Source organism: Schistocerca nitens, chromosome 2 (genome assembly GCF_023898315.1).
Source record: "Schistocerca nitens isolate TAMUIC-IGC-003100 chromosome 2, iqSchNite1.1, whole genome shotgun sequence".
Lineage (NCBI taxonomy): Eukaryota > Metazoa > Arthropoda > Insecta > Orthoptera > Acrididae > Schistocerca > Schistocerca nitens.
In genome coordinates this window covers 921,318,510-921,336,251 of record NC_064615.1, presented here as the reverse complement: position 1 = coordinate 921,336,251, position 17,742 = coordinate 921,318,510, and the positions used below count along the sequence as shown (strand labels likewise).

The 17,742-nt window shown below is 41.2% G+C and overlaps 1 protein-coding gene across 1 annotated transcript in view; it reads left to right on the top strand.

The window, feature by feature from the left end:
• LOC126235453 (Down syndrome cell adhesion molecule-like protein 1 homolog) overlaps positions 1–17,742 on the top strand; it is a 137,462-nt gene that overhangs the window by 4,107 nt on the left and 115,613 nt on the right. Inside the window, exon 2 of the mRNA XM_049944175.1 lies at positions 5,766–5,890. Coding sequence (XP_049800132.1) covers positions 5,766–5,890 — 125 coding nt within the window. The remainder of the gene's footprint in view (positions 1–5,765; positions 5,891–17,742) is intronic.

Genomic DNA, 17,742 nt, shown 5'->3' with positions numbered 1-17,742 from the left:
GAACAGTATTTACATTGTTCATTGCTTTATGTTGTGCACACCACCGCCAAGATTTGGCTACAAAGTAAATCTGTGGGTGAGTCAGCAGATGCTGGTTGCTAGTTTGTACTGGCTGTAACAACAGCTTGCACATTTCTCAGCAGCAGACACAACCTCAATATGTTGCAAGTATCAGTATTTGCCAGAGCATTGTTCTGTGCAGTTGTGAGTGCATTGTGTTGGAGCAATGTGAATTCGAGTATGGGAAAATTGTTAATGCTTGTACGGTGGATGCTTCTGTAATCAGGGGAGCTGAAGTGTTTGTGTTTCAAGAGGCATTGTATCATAGATTTGTACCAGTTACACGGAAAGCCAAATCACCCACTAACTCACAATTCAGTCAAAAGTGTGTGTTGAGCGATCATCATGAAATGTCATTGACATGGATTGTGACAGGAAATAAGAGGACAGCAGCTGCAAAAGTCACCACAGAACAGAATGTCACACTCATGAACCCCATCAGCACTAAAAAATGCATAATCCTTCATATACAGGGAACTACAGGCTGAGCCGGAATTCTGAAATGTCCCATTAGTGATAGGAATTTCTGTAACAAGAAAACATAGTGCCAAGGTCATAAAACCTGGACTGTCAAACAATGGAAGAAAGTGGTTTGGGCACTTAGTCTTATTCCAAACTGTTTCCAACTTCTGCCCAAGTTTAAATCCCAAGAATGAAACATGTTGGGGTCAGTTATGATTTGCGAAATATACTGTGGTATTCCATGGGGCCCACTGTTAGTAAAGTTACTTTACTGCTAAGGTTTCTGTGACCATTTTGGCTGACCAGGTCCATCTCACATAACAATGTTTGTTCCCTAGTGGTGCTAATGTGTTAAAAATGACATGGCCCCTTTCACACTGGTGGTTTTGTGAGCACAAGGATGTATTGTTGCATCTCCCCTGGCCATCACAGCCACAAGATCTCAATGATTTTGAGAATTTGTGGTCTAATTTAGACAGAAGGATACATGACTGATATCCAGCTCCATCATCATTATTCGACTTGCCACTATTTTGCCGAAAGAGTGGTATAAGATTCCCCCGAAAACCATATAGGTCCTGTGGTTTCATTCTGAAAGGACTGTAAGCTGTTTTGAATGCCAACAGGTTTCCTACACTGTACATGTGGTTTTTTGGTGTTTTTTATATTTTTGTCCAACCCCTGCAGAACATGTGCCAATTATCATACTAATTAGCATTATAGTCATCACATAACCTGATAGAGAGAAGCTGTAACAAATTTAGAATGTTGAAATAGTGACAGCTACAGACATGAAGAACTTTCAGAGTAACACTGAGATAGCTTGATGGAGGAAGGACTTATCAATAAATTAGATACAACAGAGAAACTGCTATGCATCACCACCACCCAAGAAGATACCACAGCACTTTAACAACTTGCAAGTTTTCCCAGTGCTGACTTGTGTGAAATTAATGAAGAAGGTCCTTTTATTTTATTTGTAGCAAGTAATGACGAAATGTCGGCAGGCTACACCCTGTGGCTATTGGAAAGCTCATTAGGTGGGAATATGAGTCATTATTTAAACCTGTAATTACATTATGGCTGCAGGGTTAAAAACTGTTTGAACAAAGCAAGTTTTTATGCCTACATCACCAAGTTACTTACTACTAAATAATGCGTTGTAAGCACTGTACATATATAGCTTATAAGTATGAAGAATTGCTAAATAAAATGGTGTATTGTCATGAGTCACTGCAGTTAGGCAATTTAGCAAATTCATAAACCCATATGGGGAAAACATAAGAAAGCTGTTACCAGTTTGTGTTTGGACATTCTGATCTGAGTGAGTCACACAATTGATTTATATTCAAGTGAGCATGACTGATGTGTAGACAGTGGCAAAAGTCTTCTGTGATGATTTTCACGAGACATGAACTCCAGGTAGCCAAACAATGCAAGTAGGAGAATACAGTTTTGCAGTTGCGAAGATAAAAAAGTCTTGGATCTTCATAAGTGACAGGCTCAAATGGGAACATCATATCAGAAGGTGTGAAGAAACATGTAATATCATAAGAGCTACAACTGGAGCATGGTTGGCTACCAATCGACAAACAGCGATGACTCTATACTAGAGCCTGTTAATGACATGCTTTCATGATGGTTACATGTGCTATGGATCAGCACCAGTGAGCCCATTTGAGCCCAACTTTGTGTAGTAGAATTCCTGGCATGTAATTACATGGCTATTATGATGACCTCAACAGATTCATGACTGATTGAAGCAAATTAGACACTTTTAAAAAAGTGTGCAACAATTTCCTTCTTTATTTATACTTTAAAGATATGTGTCTCTATATGATAAAATCTAAGCAGTGTATGTATTGTATGACCATAAAAATGTGGTAAATCAACAGCTTCCACCAGTAGTGGTCTACATTAGATTGGGTTAGATTAGATTTACTTTCATTCCAATTGATCTGTAGTGAGGAGATCCTCCAGGATATAGAACATGTCAGATAAAGAATAATACATGACAAATATTTACAACTGAAACCAATAACCTAATGCACCTTCCACTGGTCCCAAGGGAATGATCGTCATTTTTTTAATGAACACTATATGAAAGAATCATTTTACAAACACTAATGCACTGAAATTAAAATAAAAAAGTTTTTTATTTATAAGGTAATAAACATGTAATAGAACTACTACTACAATACTTATTTACAATGAAGACATTACTGCACTAAAATGGTGCAGAAGTTAAGACTGTACTCACACATACACACACTTATTTACAATGAACACATTACTGCACTGAAATGGTGCAGAAGTTATATTGAACTTATATATATATTGACACACACACACACACACACCAGTTGGTTCTACTGAGAAATTCATCAATAGAGTAGAAGGAGTTGGCCACCAATAAATCCTTTAGGCTTCTCTTAAACTGAATTTCATTGGTTGTTAAGCTTTTTATAGCTGCTAGCAAGTTATAGAAAATTTGTGTTCCTGAATAATGCACACCTTTTTGTACGAGAGTAAGTGATTTTAAATACTTGTGAAGATTATTCTTGTTTCAAGTATTGATTCCATTAATTGAGCTGTTGGTTTGAAAAAGTGATATATTTTTAATGACAAATTTCATTAAGGAATAAATATATTGGGAAGTAGTAGTTAGAATCCCTAGTTCCCTAAACAGGCTTCTGCAGGATGTTTTTGAGTTCACACCACATGTAACTTACTGCACACTTTTGTGCCCAGAAAACTTTAGCTTGGCTTGATGAATTACCCCAAAAAATAATCCCATATAACATTAAGGAATGAAAGTAAGCATAGTATGCCAGCTTTTTCATTTTTATATTCCCTATGTCTGACAGAATTCACATTGCAAATAGTTTGCGTAGATGCTTCAGCAGTTCTGTGGCTTGCTCCTCCCAGTTGAATTTATTATCAAGCTGTAATCCCAAGAATTTAACACCGTCCACTTCTTCTATCTGCTTGTCATCATATGTTAGGCATATACTCGTGGGACACCCCTTACAAGTTATGAAGTGCATGTAGTGTGTTTTTTTCAAAGTTTAGTGACAAGAAATTGGCTAGGAACCAGTGATTAATGTCCACAAATGTTTTACTAGCCGATCTTTCTAAGACTACACTTGATTTGCTATTTATTGCAATGGTTGTGTCATTGGCAAACAGAACGAACTTGGCATCTGGTAATATAAGTAGAAGCAGAAATTACAGAAAAGGTTATGTATGGCTCCACTCATACTGATCTTATGTCAGATCATACAAAACCTTAACTCTGCAAACTGATATTAGGACACATTTAAGATTTCAAAACCACAATCTTAGCAACAAACTGTAACAACAACACAATTCCGCTGCCAATACAATGGGATATGAGCCCACCCAACAAGGAGTCATATACAAGCTAGATCCATCCTCAACCAAGGTGACAACTGAGCTGACTGCAATACTGGAAGCATTGATATGTACACAGACAATTTACAAATAGAAAATGATCATAAAATCCAATGGTAAGTTAGCTTGCAATTAATAAGAAACCACCACATCAGTTGTACAAATTCAACATCCAACACATTCATTGAAATCATGTTCAATATGAAGATAAAACTTTGATAAATTATGATAGCTTGGATGAAATCCCACTTTGGAATCCCTTGTAGTGAAAAGATAGACAACTTTGCTAAATAAACATCTGCAAATGGCACTCTTAAATGTGTGTAAAGACTGGGATTCCTATTCTCAGAAAGCAAGTGACAGTAACCTGGCAAGACAAATGAGAAACAACTTCTAAAATCAGAGGTAGCTGTTATGCATTAATTCATCCAATTGTTTCAGCAGTACCATGGTTTCATAAGATAAAAACATCAAGAAGTCTTACACCAGCTATTGCAAGACTGAAGTTTAATCACCGGAACTTCCAGAAACTCCTTCACATCAACTTTAGTACCACATCATTTTACATTGTGATAGAAATAGTTGCACTTAAAAATGTCTAAATGTAAATTCAAACAAATTAGCCATCAGTACCTAATCAATCCCAAAATCTTATTAGCTATTTATAATATTCCAACATACAAACTATTGTACAAGTTTCTGATTGACACATACATCTTATTACAGGAAACTAATTACTGAACTAATGAAACTTACTTTGTCCATTCATCGTATGCAACATCTTTAAAAGGAGAACAGTATAACTGATTGTATAATTTTAGATAGATTTACACTCTGTCATTAACACAGATTGAGATGGAAAATACATATAGTTGAGATGGAATATAAAAAAGTTGTATTGGTTTGTACTTTCCTGTTAGACAATGTACCCATGTGACCTATGTCATATCCATCAGTTTAGTGACACTCTATTTTAAATACTGTATGTCAAAATTTGTATTCTGTATTTTTTCTTACAAATCAGTTTCTACTTCATTAATGAATTTTCCTCGTCTAAATTATTAATATGTTCCATTTTAAGATAAGCATATCTTTGGATATAACTGTGAAGTCAAGCCTATTGACAGATACAATTCTTGTCTCGCTGTCCATGTTTTGATTTTAGTCAGTTGAATGAATTACATTTTGTGAAACCTATGTAAGAGAACAGTGATGTATTGTCAAAAGTTTCAAATTTCATCTAAAGAAAACCAATTTTGTAAATTGTACAATATGTTTTATTTCATATATTTACTTATGCTAAGGTTAATAAAAGCCTTTCAGTACTTGAAGTACTATCACAAACAATATAATCATTTGCAATATGGGTTAAACAATTACAAGTAACATCTCAAAGTCATTGTTCAACTTTCTGGCATAGCTCCAAAATAATTGATGATCTGCCATATGTACTCATATATAAGCCTGCCCCTACAATTCTTTCCTTTTACTATCCCTTCAGCTATTATTTTCTGCAATGACTCATGTTGTGTATGTGGCAAACCACTCTGTCTCTTTGCTTCATTATGTTCTTTATTAATTGTTTTCTTGTTCACTCAGTACAAGAATTATTTCTTCCTTATTCGATCAGGCTATCTGATTTTCCCCATTGAACATGTTTTGCATCACATGATGAATCCATAATTCAGTCTGCACATGAACAGTTCTCACCAAATTTTCAAAAGTTCAGTGAATACTGATTTCCAAAGTTGACCAATTAATATATCATCCATGCAGGTACAGTCTTAACTGATTTGTGTATTAATTTATGAATCTGATTATTTTAACAGGGTTCTCAATAATGGCAGCCTTTGGATTGAGAATGTTTTGCCAGAAGACAAGGGCTATTATTCGTGTGAAGCAAAAAATGAAATTGGAATGGCACTGAATAAAATTATTTATGTTACTGTGCATGGTAAGTATACAAAACTGTTAACATTCCCTATCAGTTTGTCCAATATTTCTTCATAACAAACTTGTGTTTATTATTACTTAAAACTTCTGTTCTGTGAAAAAGGTAAAGTATGAACCCTAAACAGCCAACCTCAAATTGCTGGCACTTGCTACTTTGGTGACAGCATTAGTAGGCTACTGGACACTTGTAACAACTGAAACTTTGTAAAATGCTGTTAGTTCCTCACCAAAAATGTTAGGGAATTAGTAACTCAAGCTGGCCTACAAATCTAAAGACTGTCTGATGTCTAACAGATTGTTTGTATGTACATTTTCCTAAATTCACTGGTATAACTAGTTATTTATAAAATAATTTGTGTATCAAAGTAGCTCACATATGAAACCAAATTATGAAAAATACATTAAGTCACAATATGTTCTACATGAAACTTTTGTTCCAGTTCTATTACATGCTCCTGTACCTTTCTCTCTCCTGTCCATTGTCCACTCCCAACAACCTCTTGATAGTCACCAGCCAATCATGAGATTAGAGCTCAGATTAGATTTACTTTCATTCCAATTGATCTGTAGTGAAGAGGTCCTCCAGGACATAGAACATATCAGAAAAACAATAGTACATGACACATATTTACAACTTAAACAAATACTGTAATGTACCTTCCACAGATCCCAGGAGGAATGATTGCCTTTTTTTACAATGAACACTATATGAAAGGATCATTTTACAGGTTTTACAACACTCATTTATTAAGATCACATTAATGCACTGAATACACATGCGCACACACACACACACACACACACACACACACACACACACACACACACACAAAATATCAGTTGGTTCTACTGAGAAATTCATCAGTGGAGTAGAAGGAGTTGGCCACCAATAAATCCTTTAGGGTTCTCTTAAACTGAATTTCATTGGTTGTTAAGCTTTTTATGGCTGCTGGCAAGTTATTGAAAATGTGTGTTGCTGAATAATGCACAGCTTTTTGTACAAGAGTAAGTGACTTGACTCCATGAACTGAGCTGTTGATTTGAAAAAGTGATATGTTTTTAATGACAAATTTCATTAAGGAATAAATATATTGGGAAGCAGTAGTTAGTATCCCTAGTTCCCTAAACAGGCCTCTGCAGGATATTCCTGAGTTCGCATCACATATAACTCTTGTTGCACATTTTTGTGCCCAGAAAACTTAAGCTTGGCTTGATGAATTACCCCAAAAAATAATCCCATAAGACATAATAGAGTGAAAGTAAGCATAGTATGCTTTTTCATTTTTATATCACCTCTGTCTGACAGTATTCACGTTGCAAATATAGTTTGTGTAGACACTTCAGCAGTTCTGTGGTGTGCTACTCCCAGTTGAACTTATTATCAAGCTGTAAGCCCAAGAATTTAACACTGTCCACTTCTTCTATCTGCTTGTCATCATATGTTAGAGTTATACTCTAGGGATACCCCTTACAAGTTCTGATCTGTACGTAGTGTGTTTTTTCAAAGTTTAGTGACAAAGAATTGGCTAGGAACCAGTGGTTACTATATTTTGTTAGCCAGGCTTTCTGAGACTATGCTTGATTTGCTATTTATTGCAATGTTTGTATCATTAGAAAACAAAACAAACCTGGCATCTGGTAATGTTACTGAGGAAAGGACATTGATATACCGGTACACAAGAAAAACTAATGGCCCTAAGATGGAACCTTTTGGGACCCCACATGTAATTAGTTCCCAGTTGGATGACAGCTTAATACATGTCTCTTTCCTAATAACGCCCTTTGTTTCCTGCCAGAGATATAAGATTTTAACCATTTTGCAGCATTTCCTGTTACACCATTATATTCTAATTTACTTAAAAGAATATTGTGATTTATGCAGTCAAATGACTTTGACAGATCACAAAATATACCAGTTCCTGCAATTTTTTGTCTAACAAATGAAGTACGTTTTCACTGTAAGGGTAGATAGCTTTCTCAATATCAGAACCCTGTAGAAATCCAAACTGCAACTTTGTCAGTATGTTCTTTGTGATAAGATGGTTATAAAGCTGATTGTACATTACCTTTTCCAAAATTTTTGAGAATGCTTGCAAAAGTGAAATTGGATGGAAATTTGACACTATTTCTGTATCTCCAGTCTTAAACAGTGGCTTAACTTCAGCCTATTTCAACCATTCAGGAAATATTCCACTGATAAACGATTGGTTACACAGATAGCTTAATGTGTTACTTAACTCAGAATCACAATCTTTAGTTAACTTTATTGATATTTCATCATACCCACTAGATATTTTTGATTTTAAAGATTTTATGATGGACATTACTTCTGCTGGGGTAGTGAGGGTCAAATTCAAATTATGGAAGTTACTTGAAATGTCTGGTCTGCGGTATCCCATGCAGAATCTACAGAACCTCACACCCCATCTTTTCAGTAACAGTTGTAAAATGTTTGTTAAAGAATTCTGCAACACTATACACATCTGTCACCAATGTATCATTTACTCGTAATGCTATTTGCCCCTCGTCATGTCTGGTTCTACCAGTCTCCTCCTTCACTGTATCTTGTATTTTCTTTGTTTTGCTATCTGATATGACTATCTTTTCCTTGTAATATATGTGCTTTGATGTCTGTAGTACAGTCTTTAATATTTTGCAGTATTTCTTGTAATGTGGTATAGCATCAATATCAGAACTGATTCAGATTGACTGATACAGTTTTCTTTTTATTTTACAAGATACCTCTATTCCTTGGTAATCCATGCCTTCTTTGTAGACTTTACTCTAACCTTGGTTAGTTTTGGAGGAAAACAGTGTTCAGAAAAGGTAAGCACTTTATTAGCAAAAGTGTTTTCATTCATGCCATGAGCACTGTAAACATCACTCCAGTGAATGTCTCTGAGGAGTGTCCTAAAATAATAAATTTTTGGCTCATTGATTACCTTCTTGAGTTCAGATTTAACAGATTTTATATACTATTCAGTATTAACATTTAACAAAAGGAGCTGCATTTCATGGTCTGAGAGGCCATTGACTATTAGAGTTGCTATCCAAAATTTTCGGGACTGGTGCTGCCATCTGTTGAAAACCTTAGCTTTGGACTAATGGTCACTGTTATAACCAGGAATAACACAATAACCTCTTCAGTCTGGTTTATTAAATCACAAATCACTTTTTAACAATTATGTTAGCCAAGCGTCTACCCAGGCTAACACTCAGAAGTAATGCATAATTAAAGTTTGGTTATACCAATGTCCAAATGTGCATGGTGGGGTGCACGTCCCATAATTATTCCCAAGTCCAGTGAAGTTCAATCTCTCCAAGTGAAGTCGCAAGATTTCCATCGAGCAGCCAGGTAACCTCGAGTGGTGCGGCGAGTCATCCACAAGCAGCTGGAACACGGCTTACTGCACTTCCCGATGAGAACTGTCGTTTGCGGCGGCGGCCGGCTTTATATAAGGCTTGCTATTTAATGGAGCCGTTGGCTGGGGTTGCTGTTTTCCAGGGAAAACCAATTGCAATGTTTCCTGGCGTAGCCAATTGCTGGGTGCTGACAAACGCGTGCGCGCAAAGGCGGCCAGCGATGGTATCCGCGAGCCGCCCGGAGAAGTGCGGCCCGCGATGTATTTCTAGGCCATGTAAGGGGGCGAGCGTGTGAAGACGGCCAGCGATGGAAGCAGCAGGCCGCCCAGAGAAGTGCGGCCAGCGATGTATTTGGCGGCCGCGTACTGGAGCGCGTTGTTCGGTGTTTGTTAGAAGTGGTGTATACCACACCCCTTCCCCCGTGGGGAAGCGTGGAAACATTGGCTGCGAATGAACGCCACGTCCATGGCATCCTCCTCCTCCAAAACCTCGGCGTCAGCGGTGAGACTGGGCACAGGAGCATAAGGGCGAAAATGCCCTGGCCGGGGGCGAAGGTTATAGTGTGCGGACCGCGGCATTAGAGGAGGCAGTGCAGGAGGAACCAGTGGCATGTCTTCATCGGCATCCGGAGTGACCTGGGGGTGGCAATCGGGAGAGACCTCAGAGTCCCCGGCTGGCTGTGGCTGGGTCTGGTCCACGTCCGGGGAAAGAAACTCTGGCTGGGAGGCATCGTCCGTGAGCCGAACGGGGGCCAACTGCAAGGACCACCCGGGCGTGCCCTCCCCTGGTTGGCATGGCGAATCAGGGGAAGCAGGGGATGGGAGGAGAATATGCCGAGGGGGGAGGAGAAAAACGATTGTGAAGGCAGGCGAGGGCGAAGCTGATTGGCATGTCGAAGAACCTCCCGGCCGGGAAGTTGAACCCGGAAGACTTCCCTGCCCCTGCCCTGGATGATGGTGGCTGGAATCCAGGCTGGTTGTTGGCCGAATCCCTTCGCCCACACCAGAGTACCCGGACAGAAACGAGAAGCAGACAGCGACAGAGCCAACCGAGGTGTCAGCAGAAGCAGATTCATGAGGGTCCGGGGCTGCCGTCCGTGAAGAGGTTCCGCCGGGCTTTTATCTCCGATGGGTGTGGACCTGTAACTGCTCAAGAAAAAAGTAAGAGATGCGTCGGGGGAGTGATCCTGGAGGTATTTCTTCATCTGCGTTTTGAAGGTGCGGACCATCCTCTCCGCCTCGCCATTAGATTGAGGATGGAAGGGGGGCGTCGGAATGTGGCGAATGCCATGCCGGACACAGAAAACCCGAAAAGCCTCACTGCGGAACTGCGGACCGTTATCCGAGACGAGAACCTCCGGCAGACCTTCAATGGCAAATATTTTATCTAAGGCTGCAATAGTGGTGGAGGTGGAAACGGAGTTGCAGCGGACAATATATGGAAACCGGGAATATGCATCGACGACAATAAAAAACATGGCATTAAACACTGGCCCAGCGAAATCAACGTGCACCCATTCCCACGGGTGAGCACATGGTGGCTAAGAGGCAAAGGAAAGTCGTGGAGCTGCCTGCTGGCGTTGGCAGGAGGGACACGTCTGCGTGAGGCGTTCAATCTCCTGAGTCATAGCGGGCCAGTATGTGAATCGGCGAGCCAAAAGCTTTGTCCGGGATATCCCCCAATGACCTTGGTGTAACAGGTGCAGAACGTGCTGATGTAAAGACTGCAGAATGACTACCCGTGGATGTCTGTCGTCCAAAAGAAGTAGAAGGACCCCGTCAACCAACTGAAGATGATGGCGGACAGTAAAGAACTGACGAAACGCCGCGGAAGCCGTGGGAGGCGGTCGTTCGGGCCATCCATTACGCACGTGACGACAGACTTGTCGGAGCACCTCGTCGTTACTGGTTGCGTCCGCTACGCGAGAGCTGGTAATGGGAAACGCCTCTACTGCGGCCTGTGCTTCTTCATCTACATGAAAACACAGAATTTCCTCTTTGTTGAAATCCAAATCCGGTCCCCATGGAAGGCGGGAGATGGCGTCAGTGTTGGCATGCTCGGTTGTGTTGCGAAAGTGGATTTCATTCTGGTATCGTGCCAAAAACAAAGCCCAGCACTGAAGACGGTGAGCAGTGTGAAACTGTGTACCATACACAAAAACATGGAACTTCTTTAAGGCGAAGATGATGGCCAGTGCCTCTTTTTCAATTTGGGAATACCGACGTTGTGTATCGGTTAATGTTTTCGATGCATAGGCCACAGGGTGCTCCGACCCATCTGCCTCCCTGTGAGCCAGGACCGCCCCGATGCCTGTATCCGAGGCATCCGTTGCAATGACGATTTGCTTAGTAGGGTCAAAACGTGTGAGGCACGGGGCCTGCAGTAATTGGGATTTCAACCTGTGGAAGGCGCGGTCGCATGCCGGCGTCCACTCGAAAGGAACCCCTTTTTTGCATAACTGAGACAAGGGGGCAGTTGCCGTCGCAGCCGCGGGTAAGAATTTTCGGTAATATGAAATCTTCCCCAGAAAGGAACGAACTTGTGTCAGCATTGTAGGTCGTGGCAGCTTGATGATGGCTTCTATATGTTTCTCTAACGGACGAACACCCGAACATGAAATGATGTGGCCCAGGTACTCAATTTCAGGTTGGAAAAACAACATTTTTCTTTCCTACATTTTAGGCCAGCCTCCCGTAAGACATGGAATAAAGATTGCAGGTTGTGAAGGTGTTCCTCCGTCGTACGACCCGTCACCATGATGTCGTCCAAATAGTTAATGCATCCATCCACTTTAAGGACTAATTGTTCCAAAAACCGCACTGGCTATCCCAAACATAAGGCGTTTCAGACGATATAACCCGTGCGGTGTGTTGAGGGTCAGGAACTGCTGAGATGCGGCACCAAGTGGGAGTTGTAGGTATGCTTCAGCGAGGTCTATTTTCGAGAATTTTCCACCCTTCAATTTGGACAGCAACTCCTCCGGCTTTGGAATAGGATATGTCTCGATCTCTGATTGAGCATTAACTGTTACTTTAAAGTCGCTGCAGAGACGGAGCTGCCCTGACTGCTTCCGAACAACGACGAGGGGAGTAGCCCACTGACTAGAAGGAATAGGCTCAAGAACGCCACTTGCCGTGAGGTGGTCCAACTCCTTCTTCACTTGATCTCTGAGAGCTAAAGGAACGGCACGGGCGCGAAAATACCAAGGCCGCGCATTCCGTTTCAGTGTGATGTGTGCCTCAAAATTTTTTGCGGAACCGAGGCCGGGGGTGAACAGGTCTGCATAATCCTTGCAAAGCCTGTCCAGATCTGAGTACGGAACCTCATCCGACACCAAATTCACAGAATCGTCGATTGAAAAACCAAATTTCCTAAATGCATCCAGCCCAAATAAATTCTCAGAGGAATCCCTGTTAATGACTAAGAAGGTGACCTGGCGGGTGACATTCTGGTATGTCGTCGGCAAGTCGACTTGACCGCAGACTGGAATGAAATGTTTACCATACGCCATGAGGTGCCGCTGCGTGTCGTGCAAGGGAGGAGTGCCAAATCTCAAATATGTGGCGTAATTTAGAATGCTCACGGCTGCGCCACTGTCAACCTGTAATTGAATCGGTTTTCCCGCAATCAGGACTTCAATAAAAAGCCTATTGGTGGTCTCCTGATTATCAATAGCGGCGATCAGATTAACATCCATCGGAAGATCCGAAGGTTGCTGCGGCCAGCGGGACTTTCGACCCACAGAAGCTAAATGGCCCTCGGAAGAACATTTGTAGCAAAAGGCCGATCGATCAGGACAGTCATCTCATTGATGTTTTTTAAAACAATCAGGACATGATGGCAAACGTTTTGGCACCCACGACCAGTTTGAGCGGTTGGAGCGAGGTGGCGGACGGTTCTGCTGAGTGGACCGACGGCCTGTCCGCACTATCGCTATTTCGGAATCATCACTCGGGTGGGCCTTAGCCGCCGGCTCTGATGTTTTTACATTGACTGCTGCAATGTCGACCCATGATTCTAGATTCTTGCCTGCTGCACGGATCACCTCGAAGCTTTGTGCCAAGTCCAAGACTTTATCCAATGAGGGGTCAACGAGCTGAAGGGCCTCATGTTGGAACTCCCTGTCTGGCGTATCCCTGATTATCATGTCCTGGATCATTTCTTCGGCGTAGGAGTTCTTATTTTTAGAGGTAACAAAGTGACATCGTCGCCCCAAGCCTTGCAATTCCGCTGCCCACTCTCTATGCATCTGATTCGGCTGTTTCTTGCATTGGTAAAAGGCGACTCGAGATGAAATAACATGGGTATGGCGCTGGTAATATTTAGTGAGCAACGAGCGAATCTCAGCAAAAGTCAGCCCTGAAGGTTTTGATAAGGGGGCCAGCTTGCACAAGAGCCGATAAATCTCAGGTATAGACCAAGACAAAAACAAAGATTTCATGAGGCCAATGTCAGTTACCTTGAAAGCATGGAAATGTTCCAGCAATCAGGATTCGTAGGCTTCCCTGTCCTCTAACGTTTCTTCAAAAGACGGAAACGGCGGTACTTGCTGCGTGGCCTGCGTCTGCATGAACCCTTGTATAAGTGGCTGGAGGGTGTTGAGGAGCAGCCTGTGGTTCTCGTCCTGCTGCTGGAGAAGTGTCTTGAGGAGATCTTCCAACGTCCCCTGGTGCGTGCTCATCGCCATTTTATTGTGTTATAACCAGGAATAACACAATAACCTCTTCAGTCTGGTTTATTAAATCACAAATCACTTTTTAACAATTATGTTAGCCAAGCATCTACCCAGGCTAACACTCAGAAGTAATGCATAATTAAAGTTTGGTTATACCAATGTCCAAATGTGCATGGTGGGGTGCACGTCCCGTAATTATTCCCAAGTCCAGTGAAGTTCAGTCTCTCCAAGTGAAGTCGCAAGATTTCCGCCGAGCAGCCAGGTAACCTCGAGTGGTGCGGCGAGTCATCCACAAGCAGCTGGAACACGGCGTACTGCACTTCCCGATGAGAACTGTTGTTTGCGGCGGCGGCCGGCTTGCTAGTTAATGGAGCCGTCGGCTGGGGTTGCTGTTTTCCAGGGAAAACCAATTGCAATGTTTCCTGGCGTAGCCAATTGCTGGGTGCTGACAAACGCGCGCGCACGAAGGCGGCCAGCGATGGTAGCTGCGAGCCACCCGGAGAAGTGCGGCCCGCGATATATTTCTAGGCCACGCAAGGGGGCGAGCGTGTGAAGACGGCCAGCGATGGAAGCAGCAGGCCGCCCAGAGAAGTGCGGCCAGCGATGTATTTGGCAGCCGCGTACTGGAGCGCGTTGTTCGGTGTTTGTTAGAAGTGGTGTATACCACAGTCACCATCACCCTTGAAGTAGTTCCTATCTGCAAGTACACACCAGTCCCAGCACTTCTGCCACTGCTCAAACGTATTCTGGAAGTCCTGTTCTTTAAGGGTGTTTATCACTGCCAGCAGTGCTACTTGAATCCTCTCTAGAGTGTTGAACCAACAACCTTTCAACTTGAGTTTCAGTTTTGGGTATAGCGAGAAGTCGCAACGTCCCAAATCTGGTGAGTATGGTGGGTGGGGTACAACCGCCATGTTGTTTTTTGCCAGAAAGGTGATGGTGAGCAAGGACATGTGACAGGACGCATTGTTGTGATGCAGCAACCAGTTCCCTTGATGGCAAAGTTTGGGCTATCGTCGCCAAACATTTTCATGGATCCATCACAAAATGTCACAGTAGTATGTGGAATTCACTGTTTGGTTGGGTGGGACAAATTTTTTGTGCACAATATCTGGCGTTGTGCAGCTAACGGGCCTTCCAGAGTGAGCATCATCTTCAGCACCTGCATGGCCGGCCCTTAACCGAGCATGCCGCTCAAACACATGCTTATGGCTCATGCTCTGTCCCCGAAACTCTTGTTGAATCATTGCAAGGGTCTCCATAGCACTTTTCCCGAGATTCACACTGAATTTGATACACGTGCTGTTCTGTTTGCTGATCCATCATAAAATTGCCACATACCGGACATAGAGTATTATGTAAATCACTGTGGAGACGCAACATGTCATCCCAGCTGAATATCACTCCATACACTGACTCATCAGATATGCAGCTCTCAGCACCTGGTGGTGCAAAGGGCTACTACTTCTACTTTCCAGTTGGCAGCACCAGTCCCAAAAATTTTGGCTTCCACTTCATAAATTTGTTCATTGGACTTTTCTATAAAGCTATTATCAGTGGCTGTTTGTGAGCAACTTGCTACCCTAGTTGGGAACTATACAGTGCAAATGAAGTTGAATGATAGTGTTACTAACTCAAATGAGTTCTTATTGGGAGAGTCTTTAAGGAAATCTGCATTGAAGTCATCAGCAACCACTACTTCTTTGTATTTGGTTGTTAATTGGGCCAGTACAGCTTCAAGATGGCTTATGAACAGATTAAAGTTACCTGCAGGTGCTTGAAATACAATTAATATTATGAAGGATTTTTTATGAAATTCTACTTCTGTTGCACATGCTTCCATATGCTGTTCTAAGCAAAATTAATGAATGTCAATGTTCTTAAATTTATGACAGTTCCTGATGAGTGTGGCAACTCCTCCTTTCTCCATTTCTGCTCTACAAATGTGAGATGCTAACTTAAATCCTGTAACACTTAATAGTTCTTTACCAGTGGTCACAAGATGTTAAGAGAGGCAGATTATGTCAGCTGGGTTTGAGGTTTCTAATTCATCTATGCAGATAATTAATTCATTAATTTTATTTCTCAGTCCTCGAATATTTTGATGCAATAAACATAGCTGACATTTCACATTAACTGATTGTTAAAAATTCTTAACGAACAGCTGTTTATGCTGATGTAATAAGCTAGAATTACTTTTTTTGGTTTGTTAGTTCATCATCCTGTGCTGCCCTCCAGTGACAGGAATGAGAGTCATCCATGTGCAACCTTATGAACACCTTGTTTTTTCTCACTTACCCCTTTACTTTTTCAGTTGTCATGCTCTGGATCACTTGTGGAAATACTCACTCCAGTGGCCCCTCTCCATTTACGCTTCTCCAATAGCTTGATTCAAATTTTACACTGACACTTCAAATAACATCACTTAAGTGTAACACCCAGGCAAAATTTACACATAAATAAAGTCACTGAAGAAAGAAATAACTTTAATCACATAAACAACTTTAAGACTGACATCTTCCCAGTTACATGAAAATGCCTTGCCCTATACTCACACCATTACAACCACAATCTATATTTACAAAACAGTTCTTCATAAAATCTGTTCCTAAAATTATGTTTACTTTTAGTTCTAGTACCACAAAGAATTCAACTTCCATCTCCTTTCCTTGTACTAAAACCGTAATTTTTGCCCCATCAGTTCTAACCCAATCACAGGCATGACTGTTAGTTTTCTTTCTACACACAGAAAATCAAATAACACTAACAGTAGTGTCCAAAAGGTTCTTCTTCATTTCCATTTACTTCTACTTCAATTACAAAATTTTAATAGGCTCTTACTTTCCTTCTTCTTCACCATCATCAAGCATAAAACCTTCAATGAAAAAATAAAAACTCCAAGTAGAAACATGAATAATGTAGGAAAACATAGATTGCTACTTACTGTAGAGATGACATGTTAAATTGCAGACAGGTACATTTAAAACATTTACACATAAGCTTTCAGCCACAGCCTGCATCAGAAAAAGAAAAACTCATCCCATGCATTTACACAAGCAAGTGTGCACACTTGACCACCAAGTTGGGTAGCTCGAACCAGGATGCAACGGCCATTCTGGCCGGAACTGCTGGAGTTGGCAGTAATGTGTGCATGAGTTGTGCTTGCTTGTGTGAATGAATGAGGTGTGTTTCTCTTTTTCTGTCAAAGGCTGTGGCCAAAACCTTACTTCTAAGTGTCTTTTACTTGTGCCTGTCTGCAACTTAACATGTTGTCTTTATGGTAAATAGCAATGTATCTTTTCATACATTGTTGATAAAATCATCAATGGTTATTTCCAACAGTCTCATCTCTCATTTCTCTTCTGCTTAGGTAACTCCTTCTTCTTTCTTTCTTTTACCAGTTGAGATTTCCTGTTCCTGTTCTTTTCATTCTCATTCTCGATAGATTTTATGCTATCTCCCTTTTCATTGGCTTCTGAGTATCCTGGATAATTATCAACCTTCATTTCCTTTCATATGTATAGAATTGTAATTTTATCTTCCTCAGCTAATGATTCTTGTACTTGAATATCTTGCCCTTTAAGCTTTACATCACCATCTTCACCATTTCCATCACTTTCTTTCTGCAAATCACTGTTACCCTCAAAATCAATATAACTGAATCTTACCCATTTTCATGGCTAATATTACTCTCACTGTCACACCAATTTTTACTCTCCACTTGAGTTTCATCTTCTATATTACTTAATTCTTCACTAATGCTTACCAATGTGTTGATATTTTCTTCTTCTTCTTCTTCTTCTTCTTCCACAATT